Genomic DNA, 12215 nt, shown 5'->3' with positions numbered 1-12215 from the left:
TTTTGGGGGGAGGTGGAGGTTGGGTGATGGGGAGGATAAAAGGGATGCCCCTAGAAAGAATGTGGGAGAACTGTTGATCTCTTCCCAGAAGGGTAGGGACCTGAAAAGAGTAAGATCTGAACCAGGCTTGGGTCTTTTTCTTCCAGACATTTTTATGACAACCCCATCCAGTTTGTGGGAAGGTCGGCATTCCAGTACCTGTCTAAACTGCACACGCTGTAAGTGGGCACCAGAGGCTACCATTGGGTTCTGCAGTCTGGGCTTCTCCCCTATTCCCTCCTGCTTGCTCTCTCCTGTCCTCTGCCTCCCTCCTGCTTGCTCTCTCCTGCCCTCTGCCTCTGAGAGGCAGACCTCTCAGTGGCCAGGCACCACAAGGAGAGGCTTCCGGGGCCCCAGACTTACACTTTCTCAGACCTATCCCCAGATCTGCCAGAACTTGAGGGTCTCCCTGCACTTTCACATCCCGGTTGCCTTTTCCTGTATGGCACATGGATGAAGAGGGCCCTTCTTCATCCCTGCGGGCACATCTACCTGGCTTGCGGTAGTTGCTCCCTACACCCCTGCAGTGAATTCTGCGTGCCCTTCAGGCTGCTTCTCCAGTGCCCTGTGCACAGCTTCCTGGGGCCCCCACTATGGTGCGTTCTCATGCTTAGCCTGGAGGAAGTCTTTTGTTTCCTTTCCCAACTCATCTAACTCCAAGCCTAAGGCCCCATTTAAAAAAAAAAAAAAAAAGGCTTCCATGGATTGTTTTGCAGTGAACTGTGGCTTCGCTCCACACAGCTAAACCTCCCCCAGGCACGTTTCCCTCCTAGGTTCCCATTCCATTTCCTCCCCATCCCAATCTGTGAGGTGGGTACTTCAGTCCATTCTACAGAGGAAGCCTGAGATGCATGAACTCAGACCCTTAACTTCTGTTACTGGATCCTTATTGGATGTTGCTCTGCTTCCTGGGGGGTCTCTCCCACACTATTTTTTTGTGACAAGGTTTCACATGGCCAAGGCTGATCTTTAACTCCTGATCCACTAGCTCACACTTTCCAAGGGCTAAGAGTAAAGGCGTGTGACGCCACTCCCAACACTTGCCTTTTAGAGAAGGCACTCCTGCCAGGAGCGGTGGCACATACTTATAATCTTAGTGCTCTGGAGGTAAAGCAGGAGGATTGGGGTTCAAGGCTAACTTCTGCTGTCGAGTAAGTTTGAAGTCAGTCTGGTTTTTTGAGAGACCCCCATCTCAAACAAACAGAAACAAAAACAAAAAAAACAAAAACCAATAACAACATGGAACATTTCATGTGTCTCTCGTCTGGGTTTGGTTTTGTCTTCTTACAGACCAGCGGCCTCAATGCTGGAGTTGCTGGGGCCTGGGCTCAATCTCAGCCCAGCTTGACTAGGCAGGGCTATTTCAATTTAAGAGAGTAATTGGGAGCTAGGTATAGTGATGTGTGCCTTTGATCTCAGCACTCAGGAGGCAGAGACAAGTGGGCTAGCCTGATCTGTGTAATGAGTTCCAGGACATTCAATTAGAACAACATAAAAGAGAGACAATGGCCGGGCAGTGGTGGCGCACGCCTATAATCCCAGCACTTGGGAGGCAGAGGCAGGCAGATTTCTGAGTTCAAGGCCAGCCTGGTCTACAAAGTGAGTTCCAGGACAGCCAGGGCTACACAGAGAAACCCTGTCTTGGAAAAACAAAACAAAACAAACAAACAAAAAAAGACAATGTCTTTTAAAAAATGAACTAACAAATTATTATAAACATGGCTAAACTTCCCACAGAGCCAAAGTGGCTAATGGCTTCCATGGATTGTTTTGCAGTGAACTGTGGCTTCGCTCCACACAGCTAAACCTCCCCCAGGCACGTTTCCCTCCTAGGTTCCCATTCCATTTCCTCCCCATCCCAATCTGTGAGGTGGGTACTTCAGTCCATTCTACAGAGGAAGCCTGAGATGCTTCTCTGGGGGGAAATGACATATTTCCCAAAAGGTAGAGCCCCTGAGCAGGAGCCGACTGTTGCTGCGAGCACACATGTTGACATGCCTGACCCACCCCCCCCCAGAGCCTGTTTTCTCTGTTTGCAGATCATTGAATGGTGCCACTGACATCCAGGAGTTCCCAGACCTCAAAGGCACCACTAGCCTGGAGATCCTGTGAGTGGATTCCCTTTCCCTCCATGGGGACCCTTCCACCTCCCTTCCCCTGGATGACCGTCCAGGCCACATACCCCTCCTGTCACCCTTCTTCTAGTCTGCTTCTGCTACTGGCTCAGCCCAGGGCCTTGGTCATCTCCAGATGTGGTGCTGCCTCCAGGCAAGGCAGGGGCGGCAGAGAGTGGGGAGGAGGCTGGCATTCCTCGGCCGTGCTTGGATTTGTCAGGTCTGGCTTCAGAGCTCCTAATCCCAAGCCGTGGTATGCGGAGGACCTTTGACTATGAGAGACTTGATTCCGACAATGTCTTTCTTAGTGTCTCCATGCTATACCTGGTATCATGGGGATAAGTATATAATAGGCCCTCAAAATACTCTGCACTCTGGGGGGCTGGCAAGATGGCTCAGCAGGTAAGAGCACTGACTGCTCTTCTGAAGGTCCTGAGTTCGGATCCCAGCAACCAGAAGGTGGCTCACAACCACCTGGAATGAGATTTGACTCCCTCTTCTGGTGTATCTGAAGACCGCTACAGTATATTACGTCAGAGCGAGCTGGGCTGGCAGAGGTCATGAGTTCAATTCCCAGCAGCCACACACATGATAGCTCACGGCCATCTGTATAGCTACAGTGTACTCATATAAATAAAATAAATCTTTAAAAAAAAAGAAGAAAAAACAAAACAAAACAATACTCTGCACTCTGGGAGAAGTACATATTAAATAATGAAAGAGAAGGAGCAGGCACTTCATGTGAATGTTAGCAAGTCAACTCCCTTACCCAGAGCAGGCACTTCATGTGAATGTTAGCAAGTCAACTCCCTTACTCATTCATGGCATGGCTGGGACTGGCACTTTTCTCTGTGCCTCTGTTGTCTTCCTAGCTCAGTGGCAAGCTCTAACCTTGTCTCCTTCCCCTAGGCACAGGGAGCAAAGTGTGTTCCCATGGTCCTACTGGACCTCATTCCTAGCTACTCCTTACCATGGCTGTCCCTCCCCTTGGAGGCCTCAAGAGCAGGAAAGATTTCATCCCTAAGGCCCAGTGTTGCTGGGACAATTATGAGAGGTGGGGTGTGGGTGGGGTGAAGGTATATGGGTAGATTTGGATCTGTAAGGATCATCAGACAAGCAGAGCCCATGGTCGAAGCCCTCTTTCTCTCTACTTCCCACCTCAGCTCGCCTAGGTCAGGGGAACTTAGCGCCTACTTCCTGTTCCTGTAGTCCCGCCCCTGCCCTATGTTTACTGCTCTCTCTCTCTTGTCAGCTCTGTCCTCCCACGACTATATCAGGCCCAGTGTTAGAGGATGGGTGGCTGGGAATGGCAGGGCTCTGGGCCTGGTGCCAGCTCTGTCTCTGTTCTCCCTGCAGGACCCTGACCCGTGCAGGCATCAGACTGCTCCCACCGGGAATGTGTCAGCAGCTGCCTAGGCTCCGAATCCTGTGAGTGGCCCGTGACCATTCTACAGTCCTGGTATTGCATCCCTGTCCCTGTGTCCCAGTGAGATCCTCTGCTGCTTCTGTCGTACTTGGCCACATCTCTTTTGGTCAACCTCGACTCCTGCTGAGAATCTGGGAGAGCCTGTCCTCTCTTGTTCAAGATGGAGGACTTTGGTCTCTGGAGTTGGATCTGAGTGGTTTGAGACCAAGTCGGCTTCATTTGGATTTATTCCTTAATGTCTCTGAATCTAAACCTTCTGTTTAAAATGAGAGTCAGTTTGTGAGACTTGAAAACAGACTGTGTTTGATGCATATACCACATAGTAGGTAGGGGCTCGGCTCGGTATCATTTAGGCAAGGTAATTGCTTCTGGTATTCTGAAGCTACTTAAGTTGGCCCAGTTTTTTTCTTCCCACCTGGATTCTAACTTCAGTCTGAGACTGCTCCCTAGGGATCTTACAAGCATCTCAAGATGGGTACATCGACATCTGCAGATGTGGGCTCCAAACCAGTTGTCTGCTAACTGGCAGGTTCTATGCTGAGGACCCAGGCCTTAAGTTCCCTGCCTAAGGGAAGGGTTGGTCCAGATGAGGGCTCCCAGCATCTCTTTTCTCTTCTAGCTCCATAAATAGTGGTCATCAGTACCATTTCCGTGGGCAATGTTTCCATGAGTGACATTGAACATCTTGCTCAGCAATGCCCGTTTTTTCCTACTGAACGGGTTCAGCACCCTAAACCTCAATGTTGGCCTCTCTCCCCATCTCCATATCCCTCACTTTGAGCCGTTTTCCCCAGCATGCTCCCGGGGTCCTGCAGGATTATATGTTCATAAGGCAGCCCTGATGGAAAAAAAAAAACAAAAGCCAACTTGGTTTTACATAGGCTTCGTGTGAAGTGGGGCTTAGTGGGAGGAGGGAAGAGAAATCAAACCGAGGAGACTGGCACTCCGCTGTGAAGACAGCCATACTGTGTTCCAGCAGAAGAGCACCGCCCTGACCACAGTGCTTTCCCTGCCCCCATCCCTGCCCTTGCCTTCTACCCTCACACAGCCACTGCTCCCTGCTGAGCTGGGCTCTGTCTCTTCCCCAGGGAACTGTCTCATAATCAGATTGAGGAGCTGCCCAGCCTGCACAGATGTCAGAAATTGGAGGAAATGTAAGTCTGGGGTGGGCTAGGGCCAAAGTCATGCAAGGGAGGCTGGGCAGGTCTGAGAGAGGCGGCCACCGCCTAAGCATGCTCCAATCCTTCCTTCTTCTCAGTTTGTTGGACCCAGATGTAGGGCTGCAGCTCGGCAAGGCCTGGGCACCTTCCCTAGGACTCACGGTAGATGATTTGAGTAGGAACAGGTGCCCAGGAAGTCTCAGGAGAGCTCAATAGCAACAACAAAATGCAGTTGTGATTAAGCCAGTGGAGGGCCAGGGCCACCATGGCGCTCTGTGTGAGACACGAGACGTCTTCAGAGGAACCGGAAGCGGCCTGGGTTTGGGACCATGTGTTTCCATGTTCCACGACCCATCCACATTCACTCGTACATGTGTGCTCATAAATACAAAGATAAGTATGGTTACACATGAGCCTCCAGGGTCACAAGGAAAAACTGACTTTAAAATTTCTCTGAGCCCCATTTACCCATCTCCAATTTCCTTCGACTACTATGTCGTCTGAGTTCCATGTAGCTGCCCCTGATTCTAGGCAGGGTAATGCTTTATGGGGCCATGACGGGGAAGATATATATCTGGGTTTGCCTGGTTTGTCTGAGTAACAATGCCTCTGACATTGTTGGAATCCAGGATCTATCTCCTAGTCAGACCATAAGTCTACTAAACTCTGCTTCTCAATTCAATGCAGTCACTTGATTGCCCAGTGTCTGCTGCTAGGCTAGGATCTGCAGGACCCATGGCTGTCAGCTGGGCTGAGAGCCAGGCCCGGTGGGAACCCTGGAAGCTGACTCCCTTTTGGGCCACAGGGATGGTTTTGTGGCTTTGTCTCCTGACCCACTTACCCAAGGCAACCGGATCCCCTGTGCTCCCTTCAATTCTGGTGACTTCCGCGGGCTGGGCCTTTTTTCCTGTGCCAGGAGAAGTGGGGGGTTCTCCTCTCTTCCTTCCAGTGCTTGAGGGGCGTGGATCAGAGCCAGAGTCTGGGCCTGCAGGCTCATCTCATCTCTCTTGCTGTTCTAGTGGCCTCCGACATAACCGGATCTGGGAAATTGGTGCAGACACCTTCAGCCAGCTGAGCTCCTTACAAGCTCTGTGAGTACCTGCAGCACCCAGGGGTGGGATCTGGAGGACCCCAGTGTCCCCTCCATAGCGCATGGGTCCAGTTTAAGTACTCATGACTTGTATGTTTATTTCTTTTTCACAGCCCTTTCACACACACACACACACACACACACACACACACACACACACACACACATACACACACACACAAGGCTTCCTCATCCAGACAGTCATGCAGCCCCTTCTCCAGCTATTACCCAGGATGTTCTGAGGCTCTGGAATCAAGATATGATGGCCCCATTCCAGGGGCTATAAGCAGGTTGGAAACTAGGCAGCGGTAAGAACCTTAGCAAAGGCTTAAAGCCACTGCTGCTTGGGAAGGTCAGATGGAAAGTAGGCCCAAGGATAGGAACAATGCCTTTCCCACGTGTTCCTGCCCTCTCCTACTTCCTGCTTTCTGCTCACAGAGACCTGAGTTGGAATGCCATCCGTGCCATCCACCCTGAGGCTTTCTCAACCCTGCGATCCTTGGTTAAGCTGTAAGTAGCCCTTGAGCTCTCCTCCAGGATGCTGAGGGCCAGGCAGGACTGTGGGCTGGTTGGTGATGCAGGAGGGCCACCACTGAGCAGGGACTTGCCCAACTGTTTCACCACACATCACAGGGAGGTCTGAGAGGCCTAATCAATCATTCTAACCGTGTGTTTGACACACTGTGAGGCCTGGTAAACAGAGAGCCTGCTTCCTGCAAAGCCTGGAATATCATCTGCTAATGTTCTGCAATGTTTTGGCAGCCTTGGTCCTCACTGTGGTCCCTCCCCTCCCCTGTCTCCTGGCCTCTATATCCTCCACATTCACCAACAAAGAGGACGTATGTATCTGAACTTCTCAATTCGAGAGGATGATGGTTGATGGAGAGCCCGGGGTCTCAGAGAACTGCAAGGCAGGAGGGAACCACGGAGTCTTTAAATCTCCTAGGATGCAAGCAGAGAGGATGCAGGGCTGGTGCAGGTCACTGTGTCAGCCTGAAAAGAGCTCCTGAGCTGGTTGCTGCACACTGTATGGGACAGGTTATTAGCTATGGGTTCCTTCCTAAGGAGGAGCTGGCACCCTCCCTGTCCTCCATGGTGTGTGTCCCACAGGCATTTCTCACCTACATAGAGACCTTTCTAACCACTACAAAGACTCCTCAAGGTCCCTGGCCTTGGTCATTATCCAGCCACAGACCCTCACTACACTGGTGACTTCTCCAAGGTCTAGGATGAGAAGCCTGCTTAAGGACCTGTCATGACTCCCATGTGGCATGCAGTCCCCCCCCTCCCCCGGTCTGCGGCTCTCTGGGCTCTGGGCCTTGGTCTTGTAAAATTCTCACCTCCATCCCCTCTCTGTTTGTCATACTCCTGCCAGATAGGTAGGACAGATATTTTTATCCTTTGAAAGATGAGGCCATTGGAACTTGGGCAGATTTGTGACTCTCTCTGGTTACACAGTGAGTTGGTGACCGCGCCAGGTTTCCTGCCTGCCAGTCCAGGGCTGTTTCCACGACGCACGGTCTGTGGTCCTAGTGTTTGCATTGGACTCCTGGCTTAGTCTAATAAAGTCTCCAGCAGAAGTTGTGTATGTCCTCACCATTGGCTACCCAGGCGGCATCTGCAACGTAAAATGGATGATCCAATGCCTACTTTGGGCTGGATGACCAGCTCTGTCCTACCCCATCCGATCGGTAGAGAAACAAAGAGAATACATGAGATATAAGCAAATAGCAGAGAGGTCTCCCAGGGCGGTGAGCAAGGGTTCCTAGCGCCCCAGACACAGACGCTACAGTTGTGGAGCTCTGTTACTTTTAGATTAGACAGTTCGACATTAATTTAGGAAAGCCCCTGATGCATAGCTGTCACCCAACGTTTGTTGAATGAATGAGTGGCCAAGTTAACAGAGGGACCTCTAGAAACCCTTAAGCCTCAGAGCACACACCGTCCACTGTATTTATCCTCTGTTCTTTACTCCTTTCCTCTCACCCCATCCCAGGCATGCTGGCCCCACCCTCGACAAAAACCTGCCCCTTCAACAAAGCCCCACCCCCTCAACGGTCCCACTGACTGCCAATAACCCTGGTCATGCACTGTCCTAGGGACCTGACTGACAATCAGCTGACCACACTGCCCCTGGCTGGGCTAGGAGGCCTGATGCACCTGAAGCTCAAAGGGAACTTGGCCCTGTCTCAGGCCTTCTCCAAGGACAGTTTCCCGAAACTGAGGTGAGAGCTTGGCTTGCCCTCTGCCTGAGGAGGTGTGTGTCCCAGACACCTTGAGAGAAAAAGCCACAGAGTCTCACCCTGAGAATAGCTTGGGGTTTGGCTCCACTGATCCTGTCAGCTAACCAGGGACATGACTCTATTTCCTCCTCCCCGCTATCCCAACCACCAATCTAAGGGCACTGGGACCTGAGGGGACAGGAGTGAGCCGAGCAGAGGTTCTTTAGCCCTCTTTATTCCTTGCCAGTTTCTCCACAGCCTGGTGATCCCATCTTCACTTAGGCATCATCTGAGGCACAGAATCAGGGCAGAGCCTAGGGCACTGATGAATGGAAAGCGCTGCACAGCCAGTGCCTGGTGCTAATGACATCCAGGCTTCCTCCATGTAGTGGCGGCAGCAGAACAGCCTGTGTGGCCCAAGCTTTGTCTGCTGCAAGCTAATGAGATGCCCAAGGCTTCTGCCCTCACCCTCAGAGGGCACACAATCCAGTTCTGTTGTGCCAGGAGCTGGGCAGGGGACAGGGTGTGGGTTTCACGGAAGACAAGGGTCAAGAGTCACTGGGGAAAATGTTGCTTAAAAAGGAGAAAGAAAAGAAAGAAAGAAAGAAAGAAAGAAAGAAAGAAAGAAAGAAAGAAAGAGAGAGAGAGAAAGATAGAAAGAAAGAAAGAGAGAGAAAGAAAGAAATGAGGGAAGGAAGAAAGAAAGGAAAGTGGCTGGAGAGGTGGCTCAGGGGTTCAGAGCTCTTGCTGCACAGTTCTGATAACAGGAGTTAAGATCACAGCACCTGTATAAAGCTGGAATCCCATACATGCCTGCAATCCCACCTCCGAGGAGTATAGAGACAGGAAGATGGGTTTGCTGGCTTCTAGCTTAGCCAAGAAAGCAGGCTGAGTTCAGGGAGAAACCTTTTCTCAATGAAATAGCTAGAGAGCAATAGAGAAGAGAGCACTTGACACCCTCTTCTGGTCTCTGCTAGTGTGCACAAGAGCGTGTACATATACTCGGACATAAAGAAAGAAAGGTAGGTGTTGTGCATGGCCCTACAAACCTGGGAGGTGGAAGGAAGAAGACGGGCAGTTCGCAGCTATCCTTGGCGGAGTCTGAAGCCAGCCTGGGACACGTGAAATCCTGTCTTGAAAGGAAATAAAAAAAAGGATGGAGGGAAAGAGGAAAAGGAGAGGAAGAGAGGGAAGGAAAGACAAAGGAAAAAGGAGAAAGAAGAATAAAAAAGACTCTATACCCCCTTTCCCCAGCACTTGGGATCAAACCCAAGGGGCGTATGCCTGCCAGGCAAGTGTTCCATTGCTGAGTCACACCCCAGCCCCTGCCTCCTTAAATACTAGACAAGAGTTACTGCTGGGGAGGAACAGAGCGCCCTGGGTGCTGTGTGACCTTGGAGAAATCACTCCCACCTCTGAGCCTGCTGTGGGGACTTCTAAATCACTAGGTAGAAGGCTTCTCTCTACCCTCTCAGTCAAGCTGAATGAAAAGAAGACTAGAGTCTCTCCAGAGTCCATTAGGGTCAGGAATCAGGCTTCAAGATTCCTCTCAAGAAACGTCTAGAGTTGTGGTTCTCTCAACCTGTGGTCTCAAACCCTTTTGGGGTGGAATGACCCCTTTACAGGGGTCACCTAAAACCATCAGAAACACAGATTATTTAGGTTATGATTCATAATAGTAGCTATGAAGTGTCAACAGAGATAATGTTATGGTTGGGGGGGGGGTGTCACCACAACATAAGGCATTAAAAGTTGAGAACCACTGCTCTAGAGGGAACAGAGCGCTCTGGGGTTGGAGACCAGGCAGTGAGGGTATCTGCACTAAGGTCTTAGATCCCAACCACACTAAGGCAACCGCTCCCCGGCCCTAGGATCCTGGAGGTGCCCTACGCCTACCAGTGCTGTGCTTATGGCATTTGTGCCAGCTTCTTCAAGACCTCTGGGCAGTGGCAGGCCGAGGACTTTCATCCGGAGGAAGAAGAGGCACCAAAGAGACCCCTGGGTCTCCTTGCTGGACAAGCTGAGAGCCACTGTGAGTGTCTGGGGACCCTGCGCTATGGGTGTTTGGGGGCTGAGGAGAGGAACGTTGAAGGGAGGCTTAGAGACGTATTAGTGGGGATCCTTGTGACATGGAAGGAAGTGTTCTGAGGACCCCCTATAAAATATGTCTCGGGGAAAAAAGGAAAGCAGAATGCGTTCCTCTTCCCAGGCCCTGTGTTCCCAACCGCAAGGACAGTTAGGATAGAGAGGGGAGTCCTGGCTGTTAAGATTTCGTTTTTTTTTTTTTTCTTGAACGTCTCCTAGTGTCACAGAGAAGCTGAACAGGAAAGATTAAATCTAAAGCTGGGTGTGGTGCTGCCATACACACCAGGCATCCAGCAGGCCCATGGGGAAGGTAGGAGGTTCAGACCTTCAGTGTTATCATCATCTACATAACCAGGTTAAGGCTGGTCTGGGCTGCGTGAGGCGCACTTAGAATATCTCATGCTGGTGTTAGAGGGTAGACAGAACTCAGTCCAAACCCAATGACACCATGTACCATTTGGGTTTGCCGTCGACATATTTTAACCTGAGCTCAATGTCCTTATCTTTCAGTAAAAAAAAAAAAAAAAAAAAAACCAGATAATACGTTTCTCAGTGGCTGTGAGGAAGGACTGGAGGGTTCCGTGCAAGGCAAAGTGTTTTAGTCAGTGGGGACAGTGTTGCTGTTTAAGCTAGAACACAGATTATGGAAGTCAAATCCTGTAGTGTCTGGGGATCTCTGAGAACATCCCTCCTAGTGAATGGAAATAGGACAGAAGCATCTCCCATAGAGGGTACAGACTCCCAAGAGGAGGAGGAGGAGCCCAGGAACTAGCAGGGCCAGCAGACAGCTATGCCCGAGGGACAGTCCCGGATGTCTGCCGCATACTCCTTGGGGGAGTAAGACAGGTCTGGAAAGAGAAATGGAAAGTTTCCTTCCACAAGGTGAAACTTTCCACTGGGCTTAGATTTTGGAGAACCATGGGCCTGTTGAGTTAGTGGGCTTGCCTGGTGCCTGTAACAGGAGCCAGGGCAGGGCCCCCCACTTCCTGTGAAAGCAGAGGAGCAGAAAGAAAGCCAGGAGCTGCTGTTCCAGCCAGATTCGATTTCCTCTTCATTTGAAGAGCGGTTACTTAACACCTTGGCCGTGACTTTCCCAGCCTCAGACAGTCTGTAGGTCTCACCTCCTGTATTTCATTCATGCATTTTTGATTTCAAAGAGTCTCTGAATTCCTTTCTGGAGCGGATGGGCAGGTGGGCAATGAAAGGCAGAGAAGAAAATGCCAAGACTCGGTGGGTACACTCTGGTCTCCTACCTGCCCTGAAGCTGTCCAGGTCAAGGGCAGCTCCATAATATTCCAGTCTCCTGGGAAATTCCTAACAGATGTTTACCTGTGTAAGTGGGGAGCAAAGATCTACACAGGAACCTGACTTTGTGAGCCAAAGATGAGGAAAAGTCAAGCAAAGTCATCTACTTATTCTCCTGTGATAGAGGGAGCTAATGAGACACTTTGACCCTCTGACATGAGCCTCAGTACAGACAGAATCTATTGGTGTATGTATGCATGTGTATGTGTGTGTATAGATTCATGTGGCTATAGGGCCAGAGATTGAAGCTGCATGCCTTCCTCTATTGCTTTCCACCTTATTTTCCACTCTGCCTTCTACTGAGTCCAGAGAGCACAGATTGGCTATGCTGATCGGCTGGGATCTTCCTATCCCCTTCAACCCCAGAATCCCCATGTCAACCCTGTTCTCTCCATCTGTGTGTCCTGCCTGTGCTGGGGCTTCAGATGCATGCCACTGTGCCTGGCTTTTATATGTCTGCTGAGGCTCTGAACTCAAGTCTTCATGTTTGCTATTGAGAAAGGTTTCATGTAGCCCAGACTTATTTCACACTTGCTTTGTAGGTGAAGATGACCTTGAACTCCTGATCTTCCTGCCTCTACCTAACAAATTCTGGAATCACAGGCATGCCCTACCATGCTCAGTATTAACATTCCCCCTCTTCCTCTTCCTTCTCCTCCTCTCCTTCCCCCTCTTCCTCTTTCTCCTCCTTCCCTTCTACCATCCCTTTTTCCCTCCCTGCCTCCCTTTTCCTCCTCTTCCCTCCTTCCCTCTTCTTCCTCCTCCCTCCTTCTC

At 50.7% G+C, this 12215-nt stretch overlaps 1 protein-coding gene across 1 annotated transcript in view; it reads left to right on the top strand.

Annotated features, from left to right (window-relative positions):
* Nucleotides 1-12215, top strand: part of Lgr6 (leucine rich repeat containing G protein-coupled receptor 6) — a 125934-nt gene that overhangs the window by 105047 nt on the left and 8672 nt on the right. The window contains exons 8-15 of the mRNA XM_031383595.1: nucleotides 147-218; nucleotides 2079-2147; nucleotides 3510-3581; nucleotides 4668-4733; nucleotides 5759-5830; nucleotides 6268-6339; nucleotides 7929-8054; nucleotides 9923-10083. Of these exons, the coding sequence (XP_031239455.1) occupies nucleotides 147-218; nucleotides 2079-2147; nucleotides 3510-3581; nucleotides 4668-4733; nucleotides 5759-5830; nucleotides 6268-6339; nucleotides 7929-8054; nucleotides 9923-10083 (710 nt within the window). The remainder of the gene's footprint in view (nucleotides 1-146; nucleotides 219-2078; nucleotides 2148-3509; nucleotides 3582-4667; nucleotides 4734-5758; nucleotides 5831-6267; nucleotides 6340-7928; nucleotides 8055-9922; nucleotides 10084-12215) is intronic.

The sequence above is a fragment of the Mastomys coucha genome, unplaced genomic scaffold (assembly GCF_008632895.1).
Source record: "Mastomys coucha isolate ucsf_1 unplaced genomic scaffold, UCSF_Mcou_1 pScaffold1, whole genome shotgun sequence".
NCBI lineage: Eukaryota > Metazoa > Chordata > Mammalia > Rodentia > Muridae > Mastomys > Mastomys coucha.
The sequence above is the reverse complement of the archived record's forward strand: the minus strand, read 5'-3'. Positions and strand labels throughout refer to the sequence as shown.